This window comes from Pristis pectinata, chromosome 10, assembly GCF_009764475.1.
Source record: "Pristis pectinata isolate sPriPec2 chromosome 10, sPriPec2.1.pri, whole genome shotgun sequence".
Taxonomy (NCBI): Eukaryota; Metazoa; Chordata; class Chondrichthyes; order Rhinopristiformes; family Pristidae; genus Pristis; species Pristis pectinata.
This window is the reverse complement of record NC_067414.1, coordinates 82675586-82695468: the sequence shown is the minus strand read 5'-3', so window position 1 is coordinate 82695468 and position 19883 is coordinate 82675586. Positions and strand designations below refer to the sequence as shown.

The window sequence follows — 19883 nt, the reverse complement described above, 5'->3', positions numbered from 1 at the left end:
ATGGTGACAGTTTGCTTTGGACCCATCAGTTTACAGCTAATATTTGGATCAACACATGCTTGGGAGTGAGTGGCAAAGCAGTAATCAATCAAGGAGTTTGAACACTCAGATGGACGTCATTTTTTTTACTTTAATTACCCATATTTTTTGTAATCTGTACTGTTAAACACATCTAAAGGTTTTTAACTTAAATAAGTTGAACTGCTCTCATAATTGTGAGCTTGAAAGCGCTGTGTGGTGGAAACTAAGTCGTGCTGGTGGAATTGCCTGAATCATAGAAGGATTTTGCAGCCCTTGCTGATGTCATTATTGGATAGGACAGCACCCTGTGAATCACAGAAAGGTTTTGCATTACCGTAACTCAATCATGCTGTTCAGATGTCCTAAAGTGCAAAAGTGAAACCTGAGCAGTTTGTGTCTACAGAATCCAAAGCTTGAATTACAGCTACCAATTCAGCTATTATTTCTTAAGATAATGTGTACAAATGCTTTATTTTAAAACTTCATTCAGTTTTGCAAGGGACAATGGTGATTATGCAGCCATAATCAAATTTTGCGATTCAGAGAATTAACTAAAACAAAGGAAAACTGCCTCAAAATATTCCATAAATAGAGCCTAGAAAGACATTTTTTTCTGTTTGCATTATATGCTTTAGAAAGGTACAAAAATTGCACTATTGAAAGGTGCCATTTGGCCCATTGTACTTTGTAGGTACTAGCTCCAGCAAGGACTAACTAATGCAATTACTTGTGCTTTTTTCTTAAGCTTTTGCATTATTCCCATTCAAGTACTTTGCATTATAGTTGTTGCCCCAATAGACTATGTTAAAACCATTACATGCTTTAATAATCCCATTCGAGAGGGGCAAATTTTACTCTATCTTTTAACTGTATGCACGTATCAATATATTTTTACCTGCTTTGCATTGACAATTTATGTTTAAAGCCTTTTGGTTTGAAGAGTCCTTGCTTTTGATTGCATTGAATTTACACCAGTCAATGCAGTAATTTTGGTAATTCTCTGAGGCTTATGCCAATAGAAATTTACTTTTTTTAGGCTCTGTTTCTGGAGTAGCTTAACCACATTTTATTTCACTTTAATGAATCATCTGAATTTGCAGCAGGCTTGACAAAATCTTTTTTTTCAAAACTTGAAATGCTTTTCTATACAATGGCCTGCAGCTCCCCCTCAACACTTATCACCCTCTGAGTACAGTGGGGAATGAGAGGATGGGCATTGCACTCAACATCTGAAAAATAAATGTCCTCTACTGACCTGCCCTTGTTGCACTTCACTGCCTGCCAGCAATCAAGGTTCACAGCGAGACCCTGGAAAATGTGGACTTCCCTCATCTCAGTTCACTGCTCATGGCAAAAGCAGAGATTAATAATTGAGTTCACCACCAGCATAGCCTTTGGTTAATTGAGGAAAAGGTTATTTGAAGATCAAGACCTCAGAGCCATCACAAAACTGACAGCCTATCAGGCAGCAATGATCCCTGCCCCCTTGTATGCTTCTGAGACTAGAACCACCTATAATGGGCATCTCAAGGCACTGGAAAAATACCACATACGCTGTGTCGGCAACATGTTCAAATGAGCAAGTGAATGCCAGTCTTTTCTCCTAAGTGAGCATCCCCAGTGTTGAGGCCCTGGTTATGCTAAATTGGCTTGTGAAGGCCATGTCATTGACATTGCCTGGCACTAGACTCCCAAAGCAGACATTCTGTTTGTCATAGGAAGAGATCGCCAGGTGGACAGAGAAAAAAAGTTCCACAATGGGCTCAAAAGCCTCCTTGAAGAAATGCAATATCCCACTAGCACCAGATAATCTATAGCCCATGACCACTCAAAGTTGGAAAAGAAAACATTCAGAATGGTATTGAGGCCATGTATTGGGAGCACATAGAGGCAGAAGGAGTCATCCACTTTACGAGCTACCCACCCATCCTAGAAAAGTGTGCAGTCCAACAGTGACCTCATCACCCACCTTAAAATCCACAAAACCAGAATGAAAATAAGTCATCCTTGATCCTGTGTAACTGCCTCAGAAGAGAAAAGACAATTGTATGATGATATTCATGAAACAATACTGTCGGGCTTGGTGACAGCTTTATCAATGAATTACAAGGCAAACCCTGGAGTTGATTCTAAGGTGCCTATTATCTCAAATGTTTGGAATAACTGGTTTTATTTTGAGGGGAAGGGTGAAGGTAGCTAGTAAATGAATTGAGAAGTTCTCTTAACATCTTCAACAAGAGATTTTAAGAAAAATGGAAACTAATTTGCTACCAAATTTCCAGGCATACAACATCTACAGTTTTGTTGAGGATGTTGTCATAGGAAAATGAAAACCAGTGAATTACCTTTGAAGTGTAGCACTTTTTTGGTAGAGCTGCTGCCTCACAGCTCCAGTGACCTGGGTTCAATCCTGACCTGGGTTCAATCCTGACCTAGGTTCAATCCTAACCTTGGGTGCTGTCTGAGTGTAGTTTGCATCTTCTCCCTATGATAGACAGGCTTTCTCTGGGTGTTCCAGTTTCCTCTCACATCCAAAGGCATACAGATTGATAAGTAAATTGGCCACTGTTAGTTGCCTCTGGTATGTAGGTGAATGGTAGAATCTGGGGGAAGTTGATTGTATGGTTTAAATGTTCTGGATTAATTACATTGATAAGTTAGTCTCATGGCTATAATATTTTGATAGGATCAGAAGGTGAAATGAATAATTAACAACACAAACTCCTTTCCTTCCAGAATGATATTGAATGCTAAACTTTTATGTAGTTACTCACCTCTAATTTAATCAGGAAAGACAGCTTGGAGCTGGAGTGGGCATGTACAAGAAATTATGGCATATTTTCCCACTCTGTTCTTCAATATCTCCTATTGGCTGAAAGATTGCAGCCACAGCTCTCAGGAGAACAATTAATCTTTTGCTTCTGACATGAAAGGGGAATCATTTAAGGGTCTCCACTGTCAATCGTCCTTTTTTTGTTGTGTTCAAAAATGAGGTAGTAGGTGGCGTCACAGAGGCAGCTTTAGAGTGAACCTTTCAGCATCATTGGCACACGCATGTAAGGATGTGCTGCATTTCTTCTGTTATCTTGAAAGCTAACCTGTGCTGTAATGGTGCATGTCCCCAAATCTGATGTAATGCCATCTATACCAAGTGTTAATTTAATAGGTAATTGGAAGTCCTGCTATAGATCAGTTTCAGTCAAGAGATGTCTTTTGCCTTTGCACTAAGAAGTACTGATGAGCATTTGATTCTTTTATTGCCGAACTTTAAGCTTTTAGTATATAGAATGTGTGCTGCCATCATTGTGTTTCTGAACTCCTGGACATGAAAATGAAAAAGACGGATTCTGCAGTTTTCTCTAGTTGAACTGTTGTAATCTACAACGTAAAAATTAAATTTTCCTTTTCTCAGCTTAGTCAGCTACAAACTATTTTAACAACATCTTTTGCCACCAATGCAGTGAAGTTTCACTTTTACCATATTTTATTTCATCAAAATATATGTAAGTGCTTTACCGTGTCAAAATATCAACTCTAGCTATAGTTTTTTTCAACTGAATTGTGCCTTATTATTGCAGAGGCAGGAAATTGAACTATAATAGAGGTGCTCATGTGTCAGAATGAGAACACTAACCTTGTATTATTTTCACCAAATGTTATTAATGACTTCCTGTCATCCTTTTGGAAACATACAGATGCATCTGCAAGTGTACCCCAATCAACAACATTGCCTGGAAGCTGAAGAAGCTTTTACACCATGCACACATTCTCCTATATTTTAATATTAGGCCAAACAGAAGGCTGCTAATGTAATAAAAGACGTTTCCTAGCTTTTATCAATAATGCAGCCAGCAAACCTCCTTATACTTCATTAGTTCAAGTTAAAATTTTAACCTTATCAAGTCCTCAGCTTTAACTACCTTAAATATGGTTATTACACAAATGGAAAAAGTATGATTTAATCATAGTATTAAACAATAATAAAATACTAATTTTTGAATGGTTTGGAGGAAAATACCTCAGTTAAAATTTACATTGTAATCAAAGTAAGTATGTGCACTTCACTCATGAAAGATGAAATTAAATGCAAACTTCAAGATCACTTTTGCTTTTAGTTGTTTTTGAAGGGAGATTTTGACTGACATCTCCCTTTGCACATCCAGTCCTTATTTCTCAGAGAAAGCAAATGAATGAATTCATGAAAGGTGGAAGGTTATTGAGTTAACAGTAAATAACAAAACTTTTCTCTGAGTAAAGTGATTTGATATGACACTTTATGAAGCAAGGGCCTTTGGATCTCTATCCCTTGGACTGTTTTTGCTTTCATCATGTGGGCAAGATTTATGGGGGGATCTTTTATTGCATTGAAATCGCTGACAGTCTACCCCAGAGTCACACTGTTTGTTCCAACATGGCCTCACTTGGGAGCCTGGTCTTCAGCAGTTTGGAGTGGCTGAGTGCAGTGCAGGAGCTGCCTCAGCACAGGCAGCTTTTGACAGCTGGTGAAGCTCTGCCCCAAGCTCACTAACTGTTAAAGTGGTCACTAATATTAATGCCTTTCAGTCTTTGTGTATATGATACATATTCAACAACGAGATCTCTTTGCAAAAACAAGATACTTGGAAAAGATTTGTTTTGCATTTAACAAACTAAAATACACACACATAGCTTAAAAAAACTAAAAGCATAGAAACCAACTTAAAAATTAGAAAATATCATCTTATTTTTCCCCAAAAAACTGATATCTCCAGTGTGTAATAATGGGGACTGCTATGCTATTGCCAGTATAGCCTCAGTGTGCAGATTCACCAGCTTGAGAGCTAGAAGGTCTGTGGATGTTCATGGAGACACAAGAAACTGCAGATGCTGTAATCTGGAGCAGCATCTGCTGTAGGAACTCAGCGGGTCAAGCAGCATCTGTGGGGGTGGGCGGGGGGGAGGATGGAAGGAAATGTCTATGTTTCGTGTCAATACCTTGCATCAGGACTGGAATGTCGACAGTTTCTTCCCTCCCTACAGGTGCTGCTTGACCTACTGAGTTCTTCCAGCAAATTGTTGCTGCAGATGTTCATGTTGGCTTGCGAACTCCATGTAAAGTCTATCAGAGCAACAGGGATAGTTGGCAGCCCAGGTGGCAGAGCAGAAGATGCTGCTGCTTGCTGGCTAAGGCCAACATCAGCACTGAAAACCAGGATTGCTGTAGGGACACCTGTGAGAGTGACAGCATTAACACCAGCGTGGGAGGGGAAGATCTGGGCCATTCTGTTTACTGCATAATTTGCATCTAATATTGTGCAATTCATGTAAGCAACATCTGAAGCATATACGCAGTCAATGAATAGATAGAGGAAAGTGTTTCAAGAAGTGATGATGTGCTTAAAATAAAGATATAAAATTATTAATTGAGCTTGCATCTGCTACTCAATAGAATGATAGTTTATGTGGGCAAGTCCTTAGAAACATGATAAAACTTTTAGTGAAGCTGTCCTGCACTTCTTTCAAAACCAAGGAGAGTGCTGAAGAGGGGACAAATGGGTTTAGAGAGGGGAAAACAGATCATGGAGCATGAGTGGCTATAGGAATGTTTTCAACTGTGGTGTGAAGAAAGATAAGAAAATATAAGCAGGAGTAGGAGACTTGGCACGTGAAACATACCCTGCCATTCACAATAATCAAGGCAGATCTACCCCAGGTCTCATCTCCCCTTCTGTGCCAAGTCCCCAGACCCCTCAATTCCCTGATCTTTCAAAAATTTATCTACTTCCTCTTTAAATATCCACAGTGATCTATCCTCTACAACCATTCAGGGTAGAGTATTCCAAAGATTCACCACCCTCTCTGAGAAATTGTTCCAATGTGCCTTGGTTTTGAATAACCAGCCCCTAATCTTGTAAATGTGTCCCCTCATTCAAGATTCGCTCACTAGTGGAAACATCTCGACATCTTCCTTGTTCACTTTATAGGAGTAGAGTCATGGAGTTATACAGCACTGAAATGGGTTCTTCGGCCCAGTGATGCCAATCTAACTAATCCCATTTGCCCGCATCTCTCTACTCCTTTCCTATCCAAGTACCTATCCAAAGGCGTTTTATATGTTGTAATGTATTCGCCTCTACAATTGCATCTGGCAGTTTGTTCCATGAGACCACCACCCTGAGTGTGGAAAAATTTGCTCCTCAGATTTCCTTAATATTTCCACCTTAACCTATGTCCTCTAATTTTGTACTCCCCCACCCTAGGAAAAAGATTCTGACTATCTACCCTATCTATAATTTTATAAACCTCTGCAAGGTCACCCCTCAGTATACTAAGTTCCAGTGAGAACAACTTACTCTATCTCTCTTTATAACTCCAGCCCTCCATTCCAGGCAACATTCTGGTGAATCTCTTCTGCTCTCTTCCTGTAGTGTGGTGATCAGTACTGTACACAATACAAGCTGTTATACTCAGGGCCTCATCCTATGAATGCAAACATGCCAAATGCCTTCTTCATTACTCTATCCATCTATGTTGCCGTTTTCAGGGAGCTATGAACTTGCATCCCAAGATCCCGCTGTACATCAACACTCCCGCGGTCCCTGCCATTTAATTTATGTCCTGTTAGTTTTTGACAACCGAAAATGCATTACCTCACACTTAACTGGATTAAATTCCATCTGCACCACTTTGCCCAACTTTCCAATTCACCTACATGCACTACAGCCTCCCTATCCTTTTACAACTTTCTTCGCTATCTACTTCACCAGTTTTTGTGTCATCAGCAAACTTACTAATCTGTCCACCTGCATCTTATTCAAGTCATTCATATATGATCCCAGTACAAATCCCTGTGGTACACCACTGGTTGCAGACTTCCAGTCAGAAAAGCACACCTTGGATCCCATGTGCCCTAATCTTCTGGACCAGCCTACTGCACAGGACCTTGTCATAAGCCTTGTCCACGTAAACCATGTCTACCTCCCTGCCTTCATCAGTTTTCTTAGTAACCTCCTCAAAAATACTCAGTCAGATTTATGAGACCAGATTTCCCCTACACAAAACCATGTTGAAGTCTAATCAGTTGCCACCTTTCCAAGTGAACATAAATCCTGTCCCTTAAAACCTTGTCCAATACTTTGCCTACTATTGATGTAAGATTCACCAACTTGTAGTTTCCTGGCTTATCACTACTAAGAGAACAACATTAGCTATCCAGTCTTCTGGTACCTCAACCATGGCTAACAAAGATACCAAAATCACCTCCCTTGCTTCCCACAGCATCCTGGGATATATCCCATAAACCTGGGGGAATGAATCCACCTTAACATGCGTCTCTAACGCTTCCTCCTCCCTAACACAGACATGTTCCAGAAAATCAGGGTACCCCTCTCCATTCTCCACATCCTTCTCCCTGGTAAACACTGAGAAGTATTCATTTAGGATCCCTTTGAGATGTCCTTCAATCATGAAAGGTATAATAAAAAAGTATGTTTATAATAATGCATTTTTAAAGAATGCTATATAATTTTATCAAAAGCATAATCAAATGCAGACACACAAAATGAAAGATTACCTTTTGTGCAGTGTATCCGCAACAGCTTCAAAGCCAACTTTTCTAATAACGTTTGAAGTCTTTCTGAAATGTTTCTACCTGGGCAGTGTTGTGAATTGATTGAATAACAGAGAGTAGAACACTAATGTAGCAGAGTATTTTGACATACAAGCAAGTTTAGCCAAGGTTTGTCAGAGAATAGACATCAAGTGTGGGAGAGGTGATGAGTTGTTGAAGACATGGCTTTAGTCATCCTTATGTTTATGGAGGTAAATGTACTTCTTCAAGAACTGATTTTGGATAAGCAGTGTGTCACCACAGGTTTCGGAACAGTTGGTAGACGCAGAGGAGACGTAGAGCTTACCTTTGAACAGGGATGAAGGATTACATTCACAGTGTTGTGATAGGTGATTTTGGTTAGGACCATTTCAGTGTTGTGCCAGTGAGTTTAATGTGTATTGGAGATATTCTTATGTGGTGTTGTACATATTGTTTAGTATTGACACAGTGGCATAGCTAGTGAAGCTGCTGCCTCCCAACTCCGGAGACCTGGGTTTGATCCTGACCTCCAGCACTGTCTCTGTGGAGTTTGTACGTTCTCCCTGCGACTGCGTGGGTTTCCTCCGGGTGCTCCGGTTTCTTCCCACATCCCAAAGATTTGCAGGTTGGTAGGTTAACTGACCATTGTAAATTGGCCTTGGTGTGTAGATAAAGGGTAGAATCTGAGGTGAGTGATGAGAAAACGGGGAGAATAAAATAGAATTTATGTAGAATTATTGTAACTGGGTGTGTGATAGTTGGCATGGAGTCAGTGGGCTGTAGGGCCTGTTTTGTGCTATATGACTAATGTTGTGAGAGGCAGCATGTAAAGGAGGAAGCATATGGAGGTGTACACTCAGTGGCTGCCTTTTCTGCTGTAACCATTCTGTGACGAGAGGAGATGGGACAGTGGCTGAGAGGGGCTGGAGAAAGGAAAGATTTGACAAAGGTTCAGGTATAGGCCCAGAGTGGGATTTTGGGAGGGTGGGGGTGGCAGGGGCAGATGTGGTTCTGATGGGTAGTTGCTTAAAGCAAATAGTTTAGGTCAGTGGGCAAGTGGAAGATGTAGAAGTAGCAGAGCCGAAGAGAACTAAGTTAGTTGCCTCAATTCCCATGCCCAAGCACCTTCCACTTGTTTAAGAGAATATCAAAATATGAACAAGAGGTTCATTATTACTTATATGATGATAACTGTCAGTTTACATCTAAATACCAAGGATTGAATAAAAATATTGGTGTGAAGTCTTCAACGTTTCTGTTTAATACTCCGTTCATGGGGTAATTTGCTGTTCGGCATTGCCAATCATCTTTGAGCTTTTGATGAGGGACTGTGTACAAATGGCCCAGGGCAGTTGCTGAAATTAGTTCAAAATTATTTATGAGCTTGTCTATTATAATATTAAATTGATTCTATCTTTCAGAATTTCCATGATTGCTCATGTAATTTAATTAATCTCTGCAGAAATTGTTTAACATCACTTAAAATGCCACCTTTGTCAATTTTATCTTGACTGTTCCTGGCTGATTAAGTTGCAAATAAATTCTTTCAGATGAATTATATTGGTTTCTTCACCTCTTTGATTTCTACCGTGCTTTTAAAGATTTATTTTTCTCATTCTCCAATAATTAAATGTTTATGCTGAAGAGTATTCTGTTGAGGCTTCCATGCCTTGATAATGAGTGGCAAGGGCTGGGGGGGCTGGGTGAGGGAATGGTCCAAACTATGGTCAAGTGTTGGCACTATCCCATCAGGTCATGTATGCCAGCTGCTTCTCAGTTGCTTAGTAGCAATGCTGTTTATTCTACCTTCAATGTTATTGCCATCTTTCTCCAGCATCCTGCCGCCTTTGGAAAAGCAAAAATCTGCAGGTGTGCTAAAATGAGAATCAGAACAGAAAACACTGGAAAAACTCAGAAATCAGGCATATCTGTGGTTTAAAGAATGAGCTATTTCAGGTTGTTGACCTTTTTTCATAATCTTTTAATGAAAGATCATTTAACCTGAAGCATTAAGTCTGCTTTCACTCTCTCTACAGCTGCTGCCTGACCTTACGAATATTTTGAATATTCTCTGTCTTTATCTCCCTCTGTACCTTTTGCCAAGTGCAACTGCTGATGTGCTGTAGACAAAACAAATTATGCTATTCTGAGTTCCTGCATAAATTTGCGTTGTATGTATATTTGAGACAGCAACAAGGGGTAAGAATTGAATGCTGAAGTTTTTCCTGAAGAACAAGGCACATTCAGTTTGGAAATTCATTCCTGACACTCCCTGCATTTCCCTTTAGACAGCATCCTGAGAACAAGACATCCAGGAGATTGGAAACACAATGCAGGGATGAAGGAATAAGCATAACTGAAATGGGAGAAGCAGCAATGGACAACTTGTGCCTATGATCCCAATCATCAGTTAAAGTTTTCACATGCGTAGCACCTATAAACTAAAAATATCCCAACCAAATCGAAATAAGAAACAAGCATTGATAAGAGATTTAAGAGGAGTGACTTACAAGTTTTGGGGTGGTTTAAGGACGAGAGAAACAAAGGTGAATGTGAAAAATGAATTTTTGGCAAGAGCTCTAGGGAATGGCACTGGGACAACCAAAAGATCTGCACCACTATTGGGTGGTGCAAGCTGGATGCAAAAATGACAGTGTTAGAGAATCAAAGGATATGTCAAGGGAACAGAGGACCAGGGATGGGTGAGAAATATGCCACCTTGCATGGGATAGGTGAGGTGGAGGGGCAAGTGGAACATGGAAAGTAAGGGGTTAAAAACTGAAAATGTGGAAAATCAAAAATTATGTGACCATGTGGCGGTGATGTCTCCACATTCAACAGATCATCCTCTCTAATTTCTGCCTCGTTCAACAAGATGCCTGTGGTGTGTTTTTCAGCATTTTCTGTTTCTGTTTCCACTTTCCACCATTTACAGTTTTTGGCTTGTCGAGTTCTGGCCAGTCTGAAGTAACTTAATTTTCCTCTCTCCACGGATGCTGCCTGATTTGCTGAGTCTTCTCAGCATTCTAGTTTATTTCTGATTTCCATCAATTGCTGTATTCTGCATCACAGTTCCAGCAGGATTTTCTTCTCCTTGGTTCTCCCTCCATTTATACTTCCTCACTACAGATTTGCTGTATTAACAAATCTTGAGCACCCTTTCATCAACACATGGCTGTGCTATTTGACTTCTCTTGGTCTCCACTCTCTATCCCTTCCCCTCCTCTGCAAGTTTTCCCTTTTCAGAAGAAATTGTCAACCTGAATCCTTAAATCTGATTTTTTCTCTCTACAGATCTGTCTTGCTTGCTGTGCCTTTCCAGCATTTCCTGTTAAAGGTGGGGTGAAAATTGTTTTCCTGTCAGGGAATAATGGAGAACGACTACAATGGGGAGAGGAGGGGTGGGGAACAAGTTGAGGAGAGATGGGAAATCTAAAAATGGGCCATAATAACTTTTATAGGTGCATGAAAGGAAAAGATGAATGAGGATAAATGTGACTTGCTCATAGACAGAGACAGGAAAATTTCTAATGGGAAAAGAGGAAACGACAGAGGAATTAAACAATTAATTTGTGTTTGCCTTCACAGAAGAAACTATGCAAAACCTGCTGGATATATTAGAGAATCGAAAGTCTAGCGATAATGAGGAACTGAAGAACTAACAATCATTCAAAAAATAGTGCTAGAAAAGTTGGTGAGCTTGTAAACTGATAAATCCCTAGGACTAGATAATTTACATCCCAGAATTTTGAAGGAGGTGACTTTAGAGGTAGTGGATGCACTGATTGTCATTTCCAGGGTTCTGTAGATTCTGGAATTGTTCCTGTAGATAGGAAGGTAGCAAATGTGACCTTACTATTTTAAAGAGGGAGAGAGAAAAGGGGGAACTACCACTGATGTTAGCCTAACATCATTGATAGCGATAATGCTGAAATCTATAATGAAAGGTGTAATAACAGAACACTTTGAAAGGAATAATGTGACTGAACAGAGTCAGCATGGATTTATGAATGGAAATAGTGTTTGACTCATCTACTGATATCGTATGAGTGGTAGAACTGGAGAGGAACCAATGGATGTGCTATATCCAGAAGGCTTTTGCCAAAGTCCCACACAGGAGGTTGGTCAAACAGAAATCATATGTGTGTGGGAGGGAGAGCGGGTGGAGGTGGCTGGATGACTGATGTGGATTGGGAAATGATTATCAGACAAAGCAATGAGTAGGAATAAATGGATCCGCAGATTGGCAAATTGTGGTTAGTGGAGTCACATATGGATTGGTTCAGGGCTCCTACAAATTGTGATCTCTGTCAACAATTTGGCTGAGGGGACTAAATGTCATATTTCCAAGTCTCATCTGAAGTGCATATTGTTGGGAGTGGAAGCTCACTGAATCAAATTATGTCTTGTACGCTGTCTCTCTGAGCTGTGTATTAGTCTGGTTGCTTTCCTTTCAATGTGAAGACAAATATTGTCCTAATGACCAAGGAAAATAGGCTGTGTCGAGTCACTCTGATATTACCTATGGTTTCCTGGTTGGTAGGATATTGCCAGTGTTCTGGGAGCAGAAATTGAAGCCAATTAAATAGAAAATGGTGATACTATTATGTAATCACTTTTGTTATTAAATAATTTTTGAGTTCTTTGATCCTTTGCTTTGTTATGACATTAATTCATTGACTGTCACTTGTGCATTGACAATGTGAGGGTGGAAGATAAATGCAAAGGGAATTCTCTGAGGATTAGTCATGTAAGTGCTGACACCTGCAATCGTTCTTTCAAAATAAGACCTATGTTAGTAATCCTAAACTATTCCATTCAGTGTTGGGGAAATATTGCCAGTACTAACTTTTGGGTTGCGAACTCTGAAATATAACACAAAGTCTTCATATTCTGTAGGGTTTCAGGCAAGTTTTGTTCAAAATTTTGTAATATTTCCTGTAATAATATTAGTAATAAAATGCTTTAATTGAAAGAGCCTTACACTGGCAAACATCTTACTAGATTTTTATGCACTTGGTGGGGGGTGCTAGGTATGAATGTATGCTTTATTCCTGCCCTTATTTGGAAAGTATTGTTAACTGAGTTCTCAATTATTCCATATTTGTCATGTCACTGGGCAAATTCTGACAATTACAAACTAAGTGATAAAATCTATAACTTTTACTTTTGTCATCTTGCTTTTGTTTAATTTCATTCCCTTGTTCTTAGCTATATTATAAAAAAAAGTTGGCTCCTCTAATGCTGGTCAGGATCAGTGCTGAAAGAGGACAAAGTCTCAGCTTGCATTGTATGGTGTCTAGTGTTACAGTGAAGGCAGAAAATAGCTAGTTATCCACAGCTCAATGCATTGTTAGGAGTTCATGCTATCACTTTGACATTTAGAACAGGACTTGGTGTCTTCATGAATTCCTCTTCGTATTACCAGTGGCTGTTGATCTGCCAGTCTCTAGGCACAGACTGTTTCACAAACCATAACATTTTTGTGAGTGATTGATTTGTATTATGTGTCTCAGCCATCAGAAGAATCTTGGGATGTAGCTTGTATGAACTGTAATACAATCCTTTGCTGGGAGTTTGGTTACAGTTCTTCATAGACCTGTTGGCGATACTCAATCTGTTCGGATTTGGGAATGGAGCTTATCTGATACTTTCCAAAAAAACCTTCATTTTCTCTATTCCCATGTTAAATAACACAACACATCTGGTAACACTGTAGGAGCATTGTCCTTGGGTTACTGCAGCAGCTCATATTGCTACAATATTTCCTCAAGGATCTGGTTACTCAAAGGGCAACATGACTGATTAAGAACCATGTTTACTCTGGACTCCAAACTTAAACCTTCTGGATTCAAGGGAGAAAGAGAGTTTTTTTAAAATATAAAGTAACAGTGCAGAGTTGCTGAGAATGGTGTTGGTTTATGTGAATTTGTTGTATAATTAATATTTCTGCTTTTAGTTATAACACTTGCAGTGCACGGTACAGCATTTTTTTACTGGATAGACTATGTTTCTGGTAGAGGACATGTATCATTATTTGCAGAAATATATGAACCTTTTTTGTATGCAAGAGGGCAAGAGAGCTAAATTTCTTTCATATACTGTGAAGTGAATGCTCATACCAAATTGCTCTCCTGATGAAAATCCAGTATGGGAATCAAATGGTGAAACCAATCAAAAGAAATATGTACAAGACCTAATTCGTTCAAAATTCTAATTGACTCAGAATTGATATGAGCCAAATTAAGCTGTTTAAAATCTATATTAACCAAGGTAGTTGAACTAATTTTTCCAGATTTGTTCAATTGACAATATTTTCTTAAGACAAATAGTATTAATTCAATCAGTACATAAGCTTCTTTTGGTTGTACGCACTGTGAAACTAAGGAAGGAATAAAATTGATCATATCACTCAGTAATTTTAAATAATAATTTCAGTCTGCACGAAGTGCTCTTATCATGTTTTCATTGAAATAGCAATTGTTAATCTTTAAAACAACGTGAAAGTTAACTTAGTTAAACTAAGAAACTTAACCACCAGGCTTTTGAATGGAAACAGTGTAAGAAATGATTGCTGGTGGAAGTGGTGTTAGTACAGTGGACTCTGACTGTCATGTACAAATAAATGAGTCTGTATAGAATTTCAGTGGGTGAAAGAGACTGTCTTCTTAATCCTGAATGGTATCCTTATTTCTTTCTGCAGGTTGTGGAGCTTGTATCAAGTGCAATCGGAGACTTAGTTCAGGGTGTATATTACGAAAATTCTGGAATTGATGAGGTAATATTTTTTAGTGTTTCTTTTGCAAAGTCAAGAACTATTTGAGGAATGCTGTGTATGTGTAGGACGTTAAAACTAAATTTTCAGTATTCCATGTGAACAAAGAGTAAAAGACAGTAAGTAATGGAAAATATATTAATTGAAAAGCAAAGAACTACAGATGCTGTAAATCTGAAATAAAAGCAGAAACACTGGAAACATTCAACAGGTCAGGCAGCATCTGTGGAAAGAGAGACAGTTAAGTTTCAGGTCCATGGCCATTTGTTATAATGACAAAGAGTCTCAGACCTAAAACGTTAATTCTGTTTCTCTTTCTACAGATGTTGTCTGGCCAGCTGAGTGTTTCTAGCATTTCTGTTTCTATTTCAGAACAATGGGAATTTCTGTAATAGGGTGAAAATGACAAGAGATTGATTCAGTTGGTGGCGATGCTAGTTTAAAGAAGGTGCTGAAGGTTTGTTTGTTGCAGTTGATAGATCTGGAGGAAATGTAACTAGAAGGGGGTGACTGAGAACAGTAGAGAGAGAACAAAAACCACGCTGGGGACTGAGATATAGAACACTTGCTGGAAATCTGAATGCTGCAAATATTCAACAGAACACGCGCCATCTCTGGAGAGAAGAAAACTTGAGTTGATGATGCAGGTTCATGACCTTAAATCAGAACTGGCCATCGGTTTAAAACAACCTAGCAATAAGTTATCAGTACTGTGTGATTAGGGTAAAAACAATGTAAGTAGTGGAAATATATTTAAGAGCATAAGATCTGGAAAGAGTCTGTTTGGAATACCTGCCCTGTCATAACTGAGGCAAGGGTGGTGCGGGAGGTTTAGGGCAAAAGGAAATGGAGGAGGCTTCTTGTTGGGGCAAAGGATGGTGAGAAGGATTAGGGGCTTGGTGTGATGTAAGCTGGAAAGATTGTTGCCATTCTTGGGTCAATACAGACTTGATTAATTTGTGGAAAAAAACAAATCTTGAGTATGGCTGGTGTGAGAAAGGGCAATGCCATGCTGATATGGTCGGAAGTGCTGATCTGACATGGCCTTAAGGATGGTACTTTTGCTGCGCCTGACCTTGGAGAACTTATTAACAACACTGAAGGACAAAGGTTGACATGAAGCATCTTTCCTTCATTCTGATATCCTCCCCTTTCTCCAAGATGTCATTGTTGGGGCTTCAGCCAATCATGCCCATTATTGCTGTACCAAGCAACTGGCAGGTTGGGAAAAACCTAACAAGATCTTTCTCAAAATTCCTACATTTCTGTGACTAACCACATGGTCTGTGGGGTGGGTGGTGGGAGAGGGAAGGGACATTTGGAAAAAATGTGCATCATAAATATACAAACCAAAAGGTGCATTTGCATTGTAGAGTATCAATAGAAATCCTTACACCCACTGCATCTTCCACCTCAAATATCACGATCAAGGTTTTCCAATTCCATTAAAGTACCTGCTCAGTGTTACCCCAAAATTATGCTAATATCTCCAGGGCCAACCCTTGCAGCACTGATGTGAAGTTTTTCCATACTTTATGTCCCTATGATGTCTGTAAGTAGGATGAATAATTCTTGTCAAATTATGTTCAGTGTTACGCCATAGCCCAGCATCTACAAGAATTAAGATCAAATCACCCAGATTTATGTGATGTTAGAACTCATGCAGCCTATTTCCAGAGAAGGTTTTCATCTTATTAGTTTGTTCTGTTTTCACCTTATTAATTTGTTCTGTTTTCAAGTAAGAGTATGGGACATGGAATAACTTGCTTAAACAGTGTGCACTCCTCGACTTATATTTCACATCATTGTGCCAATTGAGAATTTAGTTTATAATTCACAGATGACTCCAATAAAATATAATTTATGGAAAAACAAAAATAAAAGATTGAATCGGGTTGATGTAGTTATATACAAACATATACAAGTTCATCAGGAAGCTGATCTTGCAGCTTTGTGTGAAGATGTTTGCAATTTTTAATGTTGTTGTTAGAAGGCCATAAAATAATCAAAAAGGAGTCTATCCACAAAGAAAGCAAAACCTTAAATGCATAACCAAATTAAACATTGCATATGCTGAGAAAGGGAAACTCTATTTCCCAAACCCCCTGTTCCTTTGGACTAGTGAATTGGTAAACATCCACCAGTCCACCTGAGTTCTGCCTCCCTTTATTCACCATATCCATCCTTTCCCCCCTCCCTTGTTACCTAGGCTCATTGCCCTCCCCTACCTGGTTCCACCTGTCCATCATCCCTCCCTTATTTCGTTCCACCTCTCACGTACTAACCTCTGTCTCAACACTCCCTTCTCCCCTCTCCCCAACCTGATTCCATCTGCCCACATCCCCCCCCCTTCATCTGGTTCCTCCCATCATCTAGTAGCCTCAGTCTCACCCGTCCCTCTCACTTTTCTTTGCTCTACACTCTCAGCCCATATATGGGGTCAACCATCCCTTTGCCTCCATAGATGCTGCCTTACCCGCTGAGTTCTTCAAGCATTTTTTTGCTCCAAGTTCCAGCACCTGCAGTCCCTTGTGTTTCCAAAATGTATTTTGTATTTTAAAAGTGACTGCAGAGCAATACCAATGAAATGATTGCATCAAAGAGCTTGGCTTTCAAAGGCAAAAGAATAATATTTCAATTGTAGAGCTTTGGTCAGACTTCATCTGAGTCCTTCATTCATGTTTATGCTTCAGACCTTAGAAACAGTACAGATTTGCCAAGATAGGCTTAGAAGATTAAACTATTTGAGGGTTGATTTTATTCTCAAATTTGAATTGTGAGGTAATTCAATGAATTAGGCTGCAATATCAGACATCTACAACAATAGGCTGCATTTTTCCCTCATTTTCTCTCCCAGTCTTTGACCTCTTTCTTGGCTGTGCCTGGGGTCTCTGGCTTCTATGTTGATCACTCCCAGGGTCTCTGAGCTCCTTGGCCATTCCTAGTCATACGCCTACATTGGAGCAATGAACTGCAGGGGAACAGGGATGCATCGTACAAAAAATATTGGTTACCAAGCTAAGCATGATGTAATGGCAAGACTAAGTCCTTCTAAAAAATATTGTGTCGATGCAGTTGAAGTTGTGCCCATTTCCCACAATTATTAAAAGTAAATATTACATTTAAATATTGCTCTGAGCAAATGGCTGATTTTATGCTCATTTGTTACTAAAACCCTTTCAGACACTCTGTGAACAGCTACCTGTATAATTCATGGCCTTGGATCCATCTGATTTAAATGAGGTCCAGTGCTGCACATACTGTTCAAACCAATTCCATAGATTTGTTGAAATTCCTGTGTATGAATTGTTAGCCAGGCTTATTGCTACACAGCTACTGCCTAACCACCTGAATACTTCCAGCATTTCCTAATATTTCAGATGTCCAACAGCCAGACTATTTTGATTCTGCATGGAAGTAAAGGTTGAATTTGCTTTCATCATGGCTTTTATGAACATTTGCAAGTGAATTGCTGGCAGTTATACTGGGGCTAATTTCTCAGGTGAAAGTATGTGGTTGATAGTGGCCTATCTCAAGGGAATTTCCTTATCTTGTTAGGTTGAGAAGGTGACTACATAGATTGCCAATAAACTTTAATGTATAACTTTAATTTTCCCACTGAGTGTAGCTGCTAAATATTTATCAGACTGATTCTGGAGATGTGTGATTTGGATCTTGTGTTCATTCCTGTCCACTTGTTCTTTTACATGGTGATGTGCTGCAAGCTCTCTCTGAAAGATCTTGTAGTGAGTAGCAGTTAATTGCTGTTGCCAGAGCTTGTAAAAATTTTTTGAAGTCCTTTAAGTAAATGAGCCATCCACTGAGAACAGTAGAAAAGGGGTAGTAAATATAGATGCTGTACAATTTCCTATATATGAATCAACCAGATAGCATTAATGAATATTTTTACCATGTGACAGTTACCAGAGAATGTAGAACTTCTGTTGGCCTTCTCCTTACTGTTGAAATGGTGCAGAAGTTAGGTCATTGGTCAACGTTGAAAACAATTCTTATGAAAATCTTCATTGAATGTAATCCTTCACCTGGAGAATTTATATAGTTGCACTTTTGGCTCTTAATAGTTTCTTTAATACCATGTCACTGATGTCAGACCAAGGCTGTTTAGAGCAAATATTGCTCCAGAATATGTATTTGTAGGCCCATGTTCAATGTTCTGGAAGTGATAATTGATGTGTTCACTCTTAGGAGAAATTAACTGATGACATACTGATGACTAACTGGGAAAAACGAGTTTTTCTGTCCCATGGAGCTTTGCTGGCAAAGTGTTGTCAAGGTGCAATGCAACTCGCAAAGCATGACACTGAAGTTCAAGAGATGGCATTTCGGTATGGCAAACACATGTCTTTAGCGCACAAGGTAAGCAGCTTTTCACTGTGTAAAAGAACTAAATGAAACTATTCCATTCACAAATATTTACACAAATATTGGAAATGTACAGATTTTTGGGAAACTATAGACTATAAGATGGCAGCTTCAAGTGTGTATCATTGTTGAAAGTCTACAAATCTGTTATGTGCAGATCTAATTCATTTTAATAATGTTGTATTAAAACTGACCTATAACTGCATTGCCACTGCTGTTGAAATTTCCCTGAATGTTCAACAACTCTCCCAACAGAAAGCAAGGCAACCAATAATACTTGTAGAGGAAATTTTTTTCAAAAGATTAGTTACAGTGCAAGATTGACACTAAAAGCAGAGTTAGACAAAATCTCTCTCTGTGTATCCATGACAGTTAATTTTTTTTAGCATTCCTTTCCCCACACACCACTCCACCCTTCTTGCCCTTGGGAATGAAAAAGGAAGTGATCATATTAATTTACTATTAGTATCTTTCTGTGCAGAAATTATCTTCTCATCATTAGAGACATAACTCTCATATTTAAAAGAAAACAACCAGTGAATTTCATATTGAATACAATTACTTTTGTGGTTTTTATTGTTTGTCCAACCATAATAAACATTTAGTTTAACTTGGAATGACTTGGCATTTTTATAGTGCCTTTCACATCCCTTTCACTGCATTTTGTGGCCATGCAGTGCTTTTGAAGTGTTGTATCTGTTGTAACACAGAAAGTGTCAGAACTTGTAGAGTGTTCTGATTTTTGTAATTGATGTTGGTCCCAGGTTGACCCAATCAGGAGTAGAATTGCAACAGTCCTGTATTTCCTCCTCCCTTCCTGTATTTTTCCTCTCCCATTTTTGAGAAATTTGGCCTGGCTGGGCAGAATTTAGTCTCCAGAAGACGTAAGAATTCCTGACAGATGATATGGTGATTTAACTTTGAGTCTCATAGCTGAGAAACCAGTAATTAAAACTAATGAAATTAACCTAAAATAAATAATCTGCAAAAATGCATGATGCAGATTGTGTTCAAAATTTGGGGCTTTCCCTTGATATTTTGCCATATTGGTTTTATGTATTGTTGTAGTAACCTATGAGTTTAATGCTAGAGGTTGGTTCAGTTTTGGGTTTATTTGTCATTCTGTCGCAACTG

General features: G+C 39.0%; 1 protein-coding gene across 3 annotated transcripts in view; it reads left to right on the top strand.

The window, feature by feature from the left end:
- The window catches only part of pdss2 (prenyl (decaprenyl) diphosphate synthase, subunit 2), a 171959-nt gene that overhangs the window by 109775 nt on the left and 42301 nt on the right, over positions 1 to 19883 (top strand). For all 3 annotated transcript variants that reach the window (XR_007957048.1, XM_052025220.1, XM_052025221.1), the window contains exons 5-6: positions 14295 to 14369; positions 18573 to 18743. Coding sequence is in view for 2 of the 3 variants with exons in the window: in XM_052025220.1 (XP_051881180.1) it covers positions 14295 to 14369; positions 18573 to 18743 (246 nt within the window). In the remaining variant the exon portion in view is untranslated. The remainder of the gene's footprint in view (positions 1 to 14294; positions 14370 to 18572; positions 18744 to 19883) is intronic.